Below are 16,080 nucleotides of genomic sequence, written 5' to 3'. Positions count from 1 at the left end.
AGGTGTAATTCACGTGAAAAAAAAACGATTCTAATTTTGTTAACATAAATAAAGACATTTGCACCATAACTTGATGCAGAAAAGGCACAAATTACTGCAGAAATATTCACCAGAATGCCGGAAATTAGGGGTTGGATATGTTCAAAAGTGGAGATCTTAATGTTGAACCCAAAAGTACGCCCTTGACGAAACCCATGACCAAAATAGTCTGTCATTATGTTAATAATGGATGGAATCGTAGTGAAAACTAATTTTGCTAGAAGCCCTTGGAATCGCTGAAAGATCACTGCTTTATATACCTAAACTGAACTCTGGCCTTTAGGAGGGTTACTTGTGAAAACGTGGATGCGAGTTGAGACGTTTGTCCAGCTCATCATTTTGAGTCACACAGACATGAACTCATGCTGACAATCAGCAACTTTTGCATTTAATTACAGTTTTATACACTCTTGTTATTACCTTATCTTTAGATACAATGAATGAATGTGGTGAGAGGGCAGACATGAAGCAAAAAGACTTGGTACTTCCACTGGATATTAAAAACTTGCAGGATCATATCTGGGAGGGTTTTCCCCAGGAACTTGAGTTGAAGCATTATTATATTATTATAAGCAGTGTTGGCTGAGCAATGGGGAAAAAGGGGGCTTTTCACAGGTGTGGACTGGACTGCTGTCCTGTGTTAGGCAGACGGTGAGCTGTGCTTGCGGCCAGACTACACGAGACCTTTAAGTACATAGGCAAGTACATAGGCCTACCTTTGGATTTCTCGGTCACGTGACTCGGTATCTCCAACCTGTCTACTTCTAGCCGGGCCGTCCGCGCGCTCTCAACATTGAAAAAAAAGAAGGTAAACATTTCTATAACCGCATTCACACACTAGCTCTAGTTCACAGAGCATTTAGCTTCCCTGGACTTCACCGTTTTACCAAGCCGTCAAAAAACGGCGGAATGACACGAAGCGACAGCCGCGTCGCTGCTCCGGAAAGAGCCGGGGGGTGACAGTGTGAGCACTCCGCTCTGTCAGGCCTCGTTATCTGTAGAATCCCCAGCCGAGCTCGGCCGCAGGCTACGACTACAACCAGGGCACTTTAAGGGACATTATATCTGAATTGCAAGCGATTCATGGTCTCTAAATGCGAGGCAAGCGATAACAGAGCAACGTGGCGGTGGGATTTGGTAAGATTACAGTCAATAAAGTGCTCTGCACAAGGCTGCTGTAATCCCAGTGTGAAAGGGATGGGCAGTGCATCGACTGGACCTGACTTTCTGCTAAAAACAGGGTGGGGAATGGAGAAGGAAGAGGCTTCGTCTTTTCTTCTTCTTCTTCTTCTTCTTCTTGACTCCACAGGTGGACCTCATGGTCAGATGACATTTTCAGAGTGACTTTTATGATTAGTGCTTATGTCTAGGACTGCACATTAAATCTAAATCGCAATATTGACTATAGTGCAATATCTAGGGGCGTGTCAGTATTTGTTAAAGGCAAAGTATGTCAAACTATTCTGAATTAAGTATTGTGCTGCGGAGACCCCCCGAGCTACAAACTGTAGGCTATCCTACAGATTAAGAATACATCTTAGTTTGTTACAGATCCTCACAAAAATCATGCTGTAATCATTTAATTTTTAAAAATTTTAATATTTTTCAATGACATTGAGAATAACAATATAAAAATGACTATTTCCTCCAATATCCTGAATCATATCTCAATATCAGACCAATTTATCGCAATTTTACTCATATTGTGCAGCTGTACTTATTTCACATCTAAGCACTTTGACTTCCTCTCCCAGATCAAGCTGTCCAGACTTCTACCCAAAGACTGTATTAAAAGGATTGATTTATACAGTCATTGCTTCTAGGTTTGCACCCACTGGTATTTTTGTGCTTTTTCTGTTTTGCAGAATGGCAGAGGCTCCCATGTCATGTGACTGTTTTGTGTCCTTGCCCCCTGGCTCTCGCGATGACCATGTGATCTTTGGGAAGAACTCCGACCGTCCCCGGGATGAGGTGCAGGAGGTGGCCCACTACCCTGCAGCATGTCCCTCTCCAGGCTCCATGCTGGAGGTAAAGCAGGCCATGACTCCTACAGTCCAACACCACCACCACTGCTGCTAGTGCAGCCCACTGACAACAGGCATCATGGATCTCTGAAATACACATGCCGCTCAGGGTGTAAATTACAATAGAATAGTATATTGATCCTTTGGACAGCCATACAATATTTGCTGATTTAAATTCAGGGGCCTGCAATTAATGTATGAGACAATATCATATCATAACGCAGGAGGGTCTGGTGAGGCCACACAGCCTTCTGGGATGGGTTTATTTATGGGTGCTCTGGTTAATTGGCATTTCTTTATACTAATCTCAATCGTCTGGGGTGGCATTATGCGCTGGACGGAGGCATGGTGCCGCTGCAAAATAGCCATGTACACATGTTCCACTTGTTTTGGTGGAACATGTGTAAGTTGTAAGGTTGTTTTAATGTCCAACAGGAAAACTCAGATTGGAGTGATAGTCTAGCTAGCTGTCTGGATTTACAATGCAGCGATCTGAGGAGCAGTTAACTAAACTCCTCAGAAATCCACCGGAGTTTAAAATGCCAACACAAGGAAAGCGGAACGTGAGTTGCTTCATAATGAGGGACAAATCCATAAAATAAAAGACAATAACAGAAGATGGAAATCTTTAAAAAAATGTTTTTGCTATCTATGATTGTTTGATTGCTAACGTTAGCTCAAAACGCTATTCAAGTGACAGCTTTTGTTGTGTTTGATTGCTAACTTTAGGCCAGCGGTGAACAAACTTTGTTAAGTAGGTCCATTTTTACTGTGTTGACATTACAGAAGTCTGTCGTTAGCATCTTGTAGGCTACCATGCGCAACTCACATCTGCACTCAATTCACATCGAGTTGTGACATTGGTGCCTGCAGAACTTCCAAAAAAAATTGGCATCTTCGATGTTTTGTCATTTTAGAACCGGAAGGTGTCGGTAGTATCGTGACATCCCATACAAGGGACGTAGTACACAGAAATATTCTCGCAAAGAAACAGGAGCCAGAAATAAACAACACTGTTCTTTTTATCTCAGCCTCAGTTTGTTTTTTGTCTGCAGTGCACATACATCCAGATCCCTCAGGTGGAGCACACCCACGCTGTTGTCCTCAGCAAACCTGCCTGGATGTGGGGCGCTGAAATGGGAGCCAATGACCAGGGAGTCTGCATCGGGAACGAGGCTGTTTGGACCCGAGAGCCTGTGTCCCGCGGAGAGTCTCTGCTGGGCATGGACCTTGTCAGGTGAACACCCAAAAACTTTTGATACTTTATTGGTGAAAAAAACACTAGGGATCATAAACAGCTATTTGGACTGCAGAATACCAGGAAAATATGCAGTACGCAATACCGTTGTTTAATATATAACTTGTGATAAATAAACAGATACTAAAGTACTATACTACTATACTACAAGTACCATACTGATACTAAACTCAGTTCTGCATTTCTACTGCTTTCTGTATTCTGCTATATTACAACAAATTGCTTGTTAAATTAAAACAAATAAAAACAATTATTTCCAACATTCTTTTATCGAACACATTGAAGTTAACGTTGAATGAAATATGAAAAGCAACACTAAGACAAAATCAGTTACATTATAAAGTGCAGTTTTCTACTCATATTTACATTTTGTTTTAAAAATTCATTAATCAGAATCATTTATATTGACAAATAAATGACGGTCAACCATGTTATGAGCGTTGGTGTTGCATAGTTTGTCCACCAGAGGACGCTCTACAACGTCCCTGTTGGCAACACTGATTATTTTTTGGTAATTTGTTTTTTATCCAAGGACTTTAAGTTTCATGTCTTAAGTTTGTATTTTTATACATTTTATTTATCAGACCTTTAATATATGTTGAAGTTCCTCTGTTCTTTTGGGACAATAAAACAAATTTGTATCATATTATTTTAATGACAACTCATAAATCTGTTTTTGTTTTGTAACGCGTTTCTGGTTTCTTTTTTTTAATAAATATCGGACGATATATCGGCACACCGTTTTTTTAAATGACCCAATATTTGTATCGGTATTTGCCTTAAAAGTCCTTTATCGGTCGGACTCTTATGTGCATGCATACAGTATATATATTTTTTGGCTAGTGGCAGTCTCTTCATGCAACATGAGCATGTCCATGCAGAGTAATGCAACAGTCTGTGTATCTAATGGAAATGGGTATCTATGTTGGGTTGAATTCTTTAAACAGCAGATATTGTTTGTTTGTACAAGGCAAATTTTCTACCGCTAAGATAATTCTAAGATAAAATCTATCTTATCTTATCTTATTCTTCCTTTCAACTAACAAAGATAATCTCTGAGTGTCTTTTGTGGCAATGATGTTAAAAAAAAAAAAAAAATTGCGCAGCCGTACAGCTTATCCAATTTTAGCAATGAAGAAAAAAACTAATCTTCAGAGCTGATGGGAGCCACTATTGACTGCCTCCTAATTAAATATAGTTTGAAGCTTGTATATTCAGTAAAGTATTAACTTAATCGCCTCAGGCTTTGATCAGAAGGCTGTGAAGATTGTTGCAGCATGTTGTGACAGGTGTAGTAAGTGCTGTTGAGGCGTAGCACTTTATCTCTGTGTATAAAAACACCCGTAAGGAAAATCGGCAAGTAATTCTCAAATACAGTAGCATTTCCTCCCAAACACATTGCACAGGAGCGTGTAATTCGGACTTCATGGATGGATAAAAAGCCAATCAAACAATAAATACATAGATAAGTAGTAGAAAAGTAGATAAATACACAAGGATTCACATTAGTTTGTTGCCATGTCATGTTGAGACATGAAAGAACAATATTGTTTACCCAGGTGCAGCAGTGTACCCAATAAATAACATTGGCACTGCAGTGTCATAGCTAAAATAGACCCTTTATTTAATAAATGTTGACCTAAAAGCTATAGATACAGAAAACAGGGCTACAACTTACAATTTATTATTCATTGTCGCTTGATCTGTCGATGATTTTCTCAATTAATTGATTAGTTCTTTAGTCTATATCATGTCAAAAATGTTAAAAAAGTGTTCCAAAGCCCAAGATGTCTTGTTTTGTCCACAACTCAAAGATATTACGTTTATTGTCAAGAGAAGTAAAGAAACTACAAAATAGTAAAATTTAAGAAGCTGCAATCAGAGATTTTTTTTAAAATCTTTTTTTGATGATAAAAAAAATGACTCAAAACGATTAATTGGTTATTGAAATAGTTGGCAAATCTTTTAACGGTTGACAACTAAATGATGCATCTTTGCAGCTCTACAACACAGAGTTAATACACGAGCGGCAAAATGAAAGAATTATCATCATTAATATCTTCTTGTGATGGTCAGACTGGGGTTGGAGCGTGGTGACAGTGCCTGGGCGGCGCTGACCGTCATCACGGACCTCCTAGAGCAGCATGGGCAGGGGGGGCCATGCAGGGAGGACCCCGAGCCCTTCAGCTACCACAACACCTTCCTCCTGGTGGACCGCAACCAGGCCTGGGTCCTGGAAACCGCTGGGAGGCTGTGGGTGGCGCAGAAAGTTACAGGTAAGGATGGAGTTAAAACTTCAGGGTGAAGGGTATTTGAAAAGAAATGAAAAATGAAAGCAGAACTATATGTATTTACAATATAGTGACTTAAGCCTGTTGCTCAACGCATGACTTGTTAACACTTCTGATTTCTGTCCATCCCATATGGAACTGAACAACCTTCTGCTGTTGATAACATATATTTTTGTTCATGAGAATACCCAGCTGTTTTACTTGATTAAGTACAAAATATCATTTTTATTGGAGTTTAGGGTTTTTTTCATTGACCTTTCACTGTCAGCGCAGAAAGCAGACAGAGCACTAACAATTTGCATCAGTGCATGTGTGTGTGTGTGCACGTTCATGCGCGTTTGCAAAAATCAAAATGGGGTGTCTGGAGTCACTAGTGTCAAATATATATTAATCAAGGGCAGAAAATATTCCCAGTGAATTAACAAATGTACTCTTGCTATAGATTATTCTTTGGGCATTTTTAGGCCTTTACATCTATAGGACAGCTACAAGACATTCAGTAAAGGGCTAAAGGTCAAATGAGTAAACCTCTACACATGGACGCACGCTGTACTAGGTGAGCCACTCAGGCGCCCAAGAGAAATACACATTTTGACCTGGTGGATTCAGGGATCACCAGAGACAGTTATTGCTTCCAGGCAATGCGTCCAGTAGTTGTTGAGTTACTTCAGTCTGGACCTCAGCTGTGTACCGACTAGCAGACCACCTCTGCCAACCCTACAGCCACATCGCCAGCACCCCTAAACGCATCTACAGGACTAATGTTAGACCTGACTAAAGTTCTGCATTGAGTGCTCCACTGGTGTGAAATTTCACTGGTGTCACGATTTGATTATGATTATCCTGTCAACGATTCAATTCAATTCAAAATCACAATGCATCACCTCCTAGATATTATTATATATTGCTACACATGGTTTTCATCAACATGTATCTGCTCTTATAAAAGACACTTCCTGAACGTAGCAGGGTCTGAATACAGCAGACAAAAGGCAAATGCAGCAAGCAGTTAATCAACAAGTAACATCATTAGTGTTGGAAATACTGTACATATAAAATATTGTAATACTAACTACACACCTTGTTGATTATTCTTTAACATGAGACCACAGTTTATAGAGCTGCGTCCATATAAGTCACGGAATCCTGAAACTGTGGTGAAGTGACAGACTCTCAGTCACTCAAACATTTCAAACCGATTGCAAACGTAAGCAGGAGACTTGCATCTTTACATGCTAATAATGGCTTCGTCTTCTCAGAGGGCGTGAAGAACATCTCCAACCAGCTGACCGTCGGTGCCGAGATCTCGGCAGAGCATCCGGAGCTGCGGAGCGTGGCCCGGGCTCAGGGCTGGTGGGACGGGGAGGAAGAGTTCCACTTCTCTCGGGTGTTCAGCCCCGAAAACCCTCCTGCCAGGATGGAGATGGCCAAAAAGCGCTACAGGGGAGGCACCGAGCTACTCCAGCAACATGACGGTGAGCGTGGTCACGTCCTACATGTCCCAGAATGCCTGTGGGCATTCCCCATAGAACAGGGGACTACAACATATATTAGGCCAATGCCTCTATGAAAGAGAGACGGAGCAGGGACCCCCTCCATTACATGTTGTTCCATTACATGTGTTTAAACTGGGCCTACAATAATGTGTAGGGCAGCCAAAAACCTTAATGGTGCATACAATATTAAGGTATTAAAATGATCATCATTGACATAATCATATATACATCCTGTTATAATGTTTAACATACATGTAGCACTGTGAATCCTTTTGTGTAACTGTATCTTTGATGGCTTAGATACAGGTCAGTAAGCCTGTCATCAATGTTGTGTAAATAAAATAAATTAAAAACAATTAGAAATCAGAAAGCCCAGTTTATCTTTGCGAATAATATGTTTAATCCCAGACCCCTGCTGAAGATCGCTGCCTTAGAAAATGCCTTCCCATGTGGCATTCAGTAAGAGGTGGAGATTTGGATGAGTTACAGAATTAGTTTTTCATCCACTGTGTCTCTTCTGTGCTGTCTCTTGTCTCAGGCTCAGTGACGGCATCGGTGATGATGTCCATTTTGAGGGACAAGCCCAGTGGCATCTGCATGGACTCTGGAGGTTTCTGCACTACAGGCAGCATGGTGTCTGTCCTGCCCAGAGACTCCAGCCTGCCCTGCATTCACTTCTTCACCGCCACCCCAGACCCCTCCAGGTAGGTCACTTACTGAACCAAGAACTCCTGAGTCTAGATCATAAAAATCTGTTAAAACTATAATAACCCATGTATTTTAATCCCTATTTTTATTATTATTCTAGTATTTTAAGTCCTAGTCATTTTCTATTCATTTCCATGTTTTTTTCTCTACATGAAAGAAGCAAACTAGAAAACTAATGGCTTTGTAAAATAAAGCAATGTCTATATATGTTTTAAATGTTGCTAAGTGCCTCACTGGCTGTTTAGGCTACTGCTGTGCTTGAAGGGATACTTGGAAGATGTTAAACAAGCTCTGTGTCATCTTTGTGTGGGCAGTGTGTTTAGATGAACGGTGACCTTGCACTGGCGCCTCCGAGCAACGAAGGTCTGCCGAGATCCACTTCACGTCATCCAGCAGATCTTGGCAGACCTATGCTGCTTGAAGCTCCATGCATTGGCGTCATAGGGGGAAGCTAAACACCATTCATCTAAACACACTGCCCACACTGCTGTGACATAGAGCTAAAATTAATTCAACAAAATATCTCTTCAAATATGTCACTGCTACTTTGGTGTTTCACCTCAGACACTCCACCAAAACGGAGCAAACATTCTTATTATATCCTACTTTCAGTTGCACTTATCATAGCATGTATTCCTGGTATGTGGTAGACTCTGTTTAGGGGACAAAACTGCAGTGGAACTGATGTGTTTACCTTCATGGCATCAGAATTGAAGCTGTTAGTATAAGCTGCAATAGCTACAATAAATATACAGTGAAAGGTCAAGACAAGAAAACTTTGCTGATTGATCAGTTGTAGCTAAATGTATTCAGATTAAATTTCATTTTATTGAAATATTGCAATGTAATTTTAATTTCAGTTATGAAAGTGCTGGGATGCAAATATTATTTCCCTCCTTTTCTTTTTCTGCATTTTGCCTCCACTTTGGGTCAATGGGAGGTTCTGAGCCTATCTTTCTCTCTGTTCTGTCTTTTTCTTTTCCCACATCTTTACCCTGGTAGGTCTATATTCAAGCCTTTCATCTTCTCAGACTGTTCCGTCCCAGTGCCGAGAGTGGTTTCTCCACAGTTTGGCCCAGACGACCCTGTCAGGAAGCAGCCTCGCTTTCAGAGCCAGGTGGACCGCAGACATGACCTGTACAAGGCCCACCAGGTGGCGCTCAAGACCATGGAGACCAACCCGGTGGGCACTCATGGATGACCTAGGTCAATGTTAGTCCTGTACTAGTCTATATTGATGACGTTCCACTTCCGAGATGTTCAGGTGCCGCTGGAAATTCCGCCAGATGTCCCTCTTTTTAGGCCAGCTGTCCAACACCTTCTGCTATCTTTGTGTTGACATTTTAAACTTTGGTGGATTTATGAGGACTTTGGTTAACTGCTCCTCAAATCTCTGCAGGGTAAATCCAGACAGCTAGCTAGACTATCTGTCCAATCTGAGTTTTCTGTTGCACAACCTTTGAACGTACATGTTCCACCAAAACAAGTTCCTGTCCCGGGGCTATTTTGCAGCGGCACCGTGCCTCCGTCTGGCACTTAGCACCGCCCAAGAAGATGGTGATTGGTTTAAAGAAATGCCAATAAACCAGAGCAGAGCCAGAGTCCTGGACAGATCCCGGCAGAGCTGGAAGTTTTCATTCATTTCAGATACACATCCAAAGCAGAATCAATTTTATAGAGCGTTGAACTTGGTTAGTTGTTGATGGTAAATTACAGACGAGTCACAGGCACAGGGATGACTCCCAGTGCAGAGCAAAACACAACAGGACCTAACAGTTAGTTCAGACAAGACACATGGCATGAGTGTAGACTAAACATAAACACGCTACAAGTACACGTACAAAGCCAAAGCGCAGGGTTTCAATCATGACTACTCTGTGCAACCAACTGAGATTACTGGGAGGTATTCAAAACAAAGTGGCATTTGACTGTCCTGTTTTTTAGTTGAATCATTGTTCAACATTATAAGCAAATATGTTTTACCGACATTGAGCTTGTGATTTATCCCTCATGTTGTCCTTGGGTCAAACTGACCCGTTTTCTTATATTAATGTTCTTTTTAACTACCCAAAATAACATGATTGATTTCACACTACGCTCTTCGGCAGGTACAAATCTCTACTTTAATCAATTTTATATTTATTTGGAGAAAAAAAATTGAAGTGGTTTCGAAATAGTATTGAGTAAAAGTTGACAAATTCCAGTCTGTGATTATCCATCAACATACATTCTTTTGATTTTAGTCTAAGTAATTCCTAATTTCTGCTTTTCTAACTCAAATATTAGGTATAATTTCCTACAAATGAGATTTATTGACCATAAATTCCAAAAGTAACTGTAAAACTAAAGGTAAAAAAAGTGACAAATGGAAAAAAAGCATCAAATGTGTTGAAAAAAGGGACAAAAAAATAAAAAGTTAAATAAATTGATAAAAGGTGTCAACAAAAATGTTGAAGACAGCAGGTGTTAATACGTGTTGTAGAATAAGGTGAACTGACAGTTACAGGAAGACGACAGACACACACAAGTCTAGTATAGTAACCAAATTCCCAATTTCATACTACGTACTGATTCAAAGCAGGTTTTGAGTGTATTGTGCGTTTACATGGAAAAGTGAAAAGCTTAAAGGGTAGATAACTACTCTTTTTTCCACACTGCAAGTTTGATAAGAACAACAATCTTTGAAATTGGTCCATTGTGAACGCTGTAACCTGCAGCAACAGAAAAAATGCTGGCTTTTCTCTGCAATGTAACCCTCTGGGGCAAATGTTCATCGTCAGTTCGGTCCACTAAACTTGCTCGTTTTTCCACTGAAAAGCTCATATTATTAAACCTCTTTAAGATCTTTCTGTTTAACCAGAAACAGCTCTGAGGTTGCTAATACTAAACCCACCATATTCCATTAAAAAAAACAATACTTTAAGCTTGTATAAAGCCAACATATTTCACATGTAAATCTGTAAACTACGTGTTTAGTTCAACCAAAAATAGGTAGTAATAGGTCGAAAATTACTGTTTATTTACATGGAGTCTGGTTGGTTTAGTGAACACAATTTTGCGGATGTTTTAATGTTTACAATAAGGATCTTATTCTTTAACAAAAATGTCGACCTCCTTTTTCCATAATGTTGTCAGACATTTAAAATGTTAACCTGAGCCTGTGTTTCCAGGCTGGCTCAGTAGGTAGAGGTTTATACTGAAGGTTACTCAAGGTTAATGCCTCGACGTGGAGGTCAAAGGCTCTAATCTGACCTGTGACGATTCCTGCGTGTCTTTCCCCTCTATTGCTCTCCCTTTTCTCACCTAGCTGTCCTATCAAAATAAAGGCGGAAAGCCCCAAAAAATAATCTTTAAAAACAAATTAGCCTGTCAATGGCAAAACAAGCACTTTTGACATTCGTCACTTTGTCAAAAAAACATGCAAAAACAGGGTCCATGTTGAGAAAAACAGTAGTTACCCTTACGTATGCTTAAAAATGTATGTGAGTAAACTGCAAATTTTTAAAAACCAAAAGAAACTACAAAATGTGTTTCTTCTCAAGTGTTCTCATGACGTACCCTACTCGCTAACAGTGCAACACACAAAGGAAAAGGATCAACTCAGCTGTAAAATGTTAAAGCGAGCTAATGCTACTTTTGCCTAACAGTAGCCAATGTGGCCACAAGGGACCATTACATAATGGTACATGCTAAAACATAGTGTGACATAGTGCAGTGTATTTGTATTCTTTAGTTTTTTTAAGATCATTCGTTGGCCATTTTTAGTCCTTTATTTGACAGAACAGCTGAAGACATGAAAGGGGAGAGAGAGTGGGGGAACGACATGCATTGTGTGTTATATAACTTATGACTTGTGAGATGTTTTCTTTCTTTTGAAAATGTAACTTAAATAGTTGCAGATTATGGTGGAACATCACAAAAAGGATCCTGTAAAAATACAGGGGTGGAAAGTACATACAAAGGACATTGCTGGCTTAAAAGTTAGCATGAAAGTTGATTATTCACCTTGGAAACAGTAGTCGTAAGAAAACCATCCCAAATAAAGGTCAATTAACTAGCTTTTTTTTAACCTTTCTTACACATCACATAGTGTTTAGATTTCTGTTTGTAATTGGCCGCAGCATGTCAAAATTGGGTTGAAGTATTTCATCATTTCCTGTTTCTACAAACCAGTTAGGTGCCAAACTACCTGTTAAAACACTATACCCTGGCTATTCGTGTGCAGTATATATTGTATATATTACCGCAATTTCCCCCACTGTGGGACAAATAAAGGTTTTTCTTATCTTATCTATAATCAGTATGGGGTATGGAACCGGAGCACGACTGTTGCCTGCTGTTTTTGTATGTAGACACCCAGATTAGCCTGCAGAGGAGATGGAGGTGTGTGATAGCTGGTGTGTAAACTGCTGTCATCAAGTCTGCGTCTCACGCCACAGACGCCTGCTTGATTTACAGTCAGGACTTTTAAAAAAGGGTTACAGGATTCCTGTAAATAACGTGATAGTACCTAACGGGGCCTGGCCAAGGTTTAGGATTTAGTCAAAGGACGAGTTTTAAACGTACAGTATGCAAATATTACTATTTTGGGCCAGGTGTTACTGTCGTTTTGACATCTCTCTCTTTTCTCTCTCTGTCAGGACGAGGGTTTAGCCGTCTATGAGATTCTGAGGGACCTGGAGTCGCAGTGTCTGAGCGAGATTTCAGCCATGCTGAATGGAGAGATGCCAGTAGAAGAACTGGGGGACTTGTTTTTTGATTCCGTGGACACAGAGATCAAGTTCTACCAGTGAGCAGGTGGGAGGCTTCAGGAGCTGCGTTTAGTGTTGTGTCGTGCATGAATGTCTTCCTGTTGTGGGAAACTTTAATCTACATTTACACTACTATGCAGTGGTTTTTAAGCGGCAGTTTGAGCCAGAAAATCATCTCCGTGCACAAAGGTTTTAGCCCCAGTAGCAGACCTAATCTCTGATTATAATAATTATCTTAAAAGGCATATCACATGATCATTCACATATACTGGGCTACCGCCTTCTTGGCTGTAGTTGCCATGGTAGGTCCTTTTAGTTGCAGACAAGACTATGGCGAAAGGAGCAATGGCGAAAATAAGAAGCAAGATTTCTTCTTCTTTTTACGGAACATCAACAAGGTTGAAATGTTTCTGAAAGAAACACGCGACTACAAGGCAACAAAAGCCCTATTCCCACGGGATTAGAACCATCATGGGACCCACCACATCAAAATTTCATGTGGTGCAATCGCACAGATTAAGCGAAGCCTGTAATTTTATTCAAATTTTTTGACATCTGTATTCTGATAGTTGGGTGCCCGGAGGTGCGTGAAGGACGGCCAGGCCGCTGCACCGCACTTAGTTTGAGGTTCGAAACTTTTTGGGCCCAGGTCCGGTAGAGGTTACCTGAGACTCATCCTCTATCATCCTTGCCGCAGCGACCCCCACACAGCATCACCATCAGCTCTCGGACAAAGCCGCAGGGAGAGCGTTGGCTAGGCGGAGGTCGCCGGTTTCTATCTTTGCCCTAGGGATATAAAAGCGTACAGGAAACAAAAACCTTGAAAAAAAAAAAAAGATATCCAGCTCACTAAATCACAAGCATGTTGATTCACACGGGACTAATATCATAACAGAACCCCGGTGTTCTGCAAAATATGGTAGGCAATTTGAGATGGAATTTTTACTACATAAAATACAGACATGGCTGATTCACACTGGATTAATGTCACAAACAACCTCCACAAATATAACGAATTACTAGAATACCCCAGGTTATACTAGTCCCATGCAAAAAGGGCTAAAGGCGTCAGAAAACACAGACTGGGAGTCTGTCTGAATTAACTCTGCATTTTGTAACTGTGGATGTATACGTTGAAAATACAGAAAATGCTTTGGAGAAAGAAAAACAATGGCAAACTGGGAGACCGGGGATTTATTTGCTTGGACCGACTACCAATGTTAAATATCTTTGCCAATGACAAGATGGAACTGTTCCTGAAAGGTACCAAACTGATTAGACTGACTGACCTGCGTCGTTGTTTCCAAAGCTTTCTACTACAAAGCAAACCTGGAGTTTTCAAACCAAACTGGGGGAATGAGACCAAATTTCTGTTTTTTAGGAGCTCTGAAACTCCAGAGTAGTGTGAGCGTGAGGCACAAACATATTTGATAATTGTTTTTAAACCCAAACATAGTAATGTTATTGTATGCCTTAGTCTGCAACTTGGCCGTAGCTGAGAGAATCAAACCCTGAAGAGAAGATTATTGTAACAAAGCAATAAACATGCATGACTTTGGTAAAACAATGCCTTTCAGCAGCACTCCAGGTTGCAGAATATTTTGTCAGTTTGGGGTCAGGCCCTTAAGAAGAGGGGAGCTTAAGTCAGTCATTCCTATGTTAACTTGGTAGATAGCAGGTTCCTGCATTATTCAACACTAACACAACTTCTGGGTCAAACCTATCTGATGATGATTTCTAAGATCATGGAGAGTCTGTGAAAATGGAACAGGTGCAGAGGATTTCTTGCCTCTTTTTTTTCATTTTTTTTTAAATACTTTATTTCCAAATGATCTCAGAACAGTTGCACAAGAACACACACACACACACATACACACACACACACACACAACTTTTAACAATATATTTAACTCCACTTTAAAGGAAAATGTATTACATACATATTATAGATGCAGTTAAATACATATACCAATCCATGGGCTATTGGCATACAACAGGTCTTCATAATTGTATGCATTTCCCTCCGTTCTCCTGTATATAAATAACACTGTCTTCACCAAATATGGTGGCTGCCTATGAGCCTAGCCGTTTAACCCTCTTTTTGGGCATCCCAAGCTAATGAAGCCCTTTTACGACCAGTCTGTGCGTGTATCTTAAGCTGCCAAATATGAACACAAATAGTTTGCACCTACAGCCTAGCTCTGAGATGATGTTTAGGAGTAGTTGGTATTTAATGACCTTAATTCCCTGAAAAGCTCATCAATGTGCGCTGTGTTTAACTGGTGTGTTCTGTTACAGCGCCCTCAGGTGGACATCCCTAACGCTCGCAGAGGTGCAGAAGGCCCTGGGACTGTCAAAAAACTGTGTTCCTCGTCTGATTGGGCTCAGCCTCACTCACACAGCACATGTCCCTGACACCATTCCATTATTAACACTAAATGTCTAAACTGCACTGATTGGAGCAAATGTATCATCTGTATCACCCAGGGAGAAATTAGTGCACTGTGCACCTCCTTAGTGAGTATAATGATGTAGACTACACAAGCGCCTATATGTAGAGGTGAGTGAAGTTGCACAGGAAGCTGTGAAGTACTGTGAATATGGCATTTGTTTAACATTTTGTTTGTTGTTGCAACTGTATGAGTTGTCATTGGATGGCTACCTGTAGAGAACGATCTAATAAAGAATGTGAATAGTCTGTCCTGTGTGTGTTGTGAGCTTTCTGGCCAACCTCGTGGTGCAGCTGGTAAAACCGAGGTTTACTAAAACAGTCTCCATATTGTGGTGATCTCAAAACACTGGCTTGGTGTTGAAGTCTGCACCGTGGGTGTTTTATAAGAAATGGATACAGCGCTTCAGGCAGAGGCCCGTTCATTCCTATGAGATTTGTTCAATGACGCTCAAAGCCTTCATGGATCTTCTACTCTGCTTCCCCATTATGGAGCCCATAGAGCAGGCGCACTAGAGACCTCCGCCAGCCGAGCTGTCTACTTACAGGTTTAGCTCTATGCTAACTTGAATGAGGTTTCACTGACAGACATCTCTTTCACAATGAATTTATTTGTAATGTATTTTTTTTTTTTATCTCTTTATAGTACCTCTATTTAATCATGGATTAATTCATTAACGGATTTGAAAACCAGTTAATTCCTCCATGGAGGTCCCCACCATAGGTCTGGAGCATAGGTTTTCACATTTTTTTTTACTTTGAACACAAATCAAGATTATTCCAGTGACAAACTAAATGTTTGACAATTCAAATACAAATATTTCAGAAATACAACAAACATATTAAAGTATCCACTATAGGACATAGTAATATAAAAAAAGTAAATAAATGTACCATCAAAATAAAGTAAAAAATATCAGAGAAAAGAATGAATTTATAGGGAGCCTAGACTGTACAACTATTATCATAATTATTTACTAGACTGGCACAGGTGTAATGTAATACAGGGCTCTCTACAAGATGTAAGTCGAGTGCAGTAAGCAAGAAACTAAAGTTTTTTTAGT

The 16,080-nt window shown here is 40.3% G+C and overlaps 1 protein-coding gene across 4 annotated transcripts; it reads left to right on the top strand.

Moving 5' to 3' along the window:
* Positions 1-626: 626 nt before the first annotated feature.
* scrn2 (secernin 2) lies at positions 627-15,265 on the top strand. 4 transcript variants are annotated; one of them, XM_034890752.1, is made up of 10 exons: positions 741-843; positions 1,271-1,280; positions 1,906-2,067; positions 3,119-3,300; positions 5,398-5,597; positions 6,872-7,087; positions 7,647-7,812; positions 8,819-8,999; positions 12,457-12,613; positions 14,866-15,265. In XM_034890752.1, exons 3-9 carry the CDS (start codon positions 1,906-1,908, stop codon positions 12,607-12,609), a joined length of 1,260 nt encoding a protein of 419 aa, XP_034746643.1. In that variant the 5' UTR covers positions 741-843; positions 1,271-1,280; the 3' UTR covers positions 12,610-12,613; positions 14,866-15,265. The 4 variants fall into 4 exon arrangements, with proteins under 4 accessions (XP_034746629.1, XP_034746636.1, XP_034746650.1 ...); XM_034890738.1 differs by lacking the exon at positions 1,271-1,280 and having other exon boundaries at positions 627-847; positions 1,905-2,067; XM_034890745.1 differs by lacking the exon at positions 1,271-1,280 and having other exon boundaries at positions 627-852; positions 1,903-2,067.
* The last annotated feature ends 815 nt before the right edge of the window (positions 15,266-16,080 follow it).

Source organism: Etheostoma cragini, chromosome 2, assembly GCF_013103735.1.
Source record: "Etheostoma cragini isolate CJK2018 chromosome 2, CSU_Ecrag_1.0, whole genome shotgun sequence".
Lineage (NCBI taxonomy): Eukaryota > Metazoa > Chordata > Actinopteri > Perciformes > Percidae > Etheostoma > Etheostoma cragini.
The sequence above is the reverse complement of the archived record's forward strand: the minus strand, read 5'-3'. Positions and strand labels throughout refer to the sequence as shown.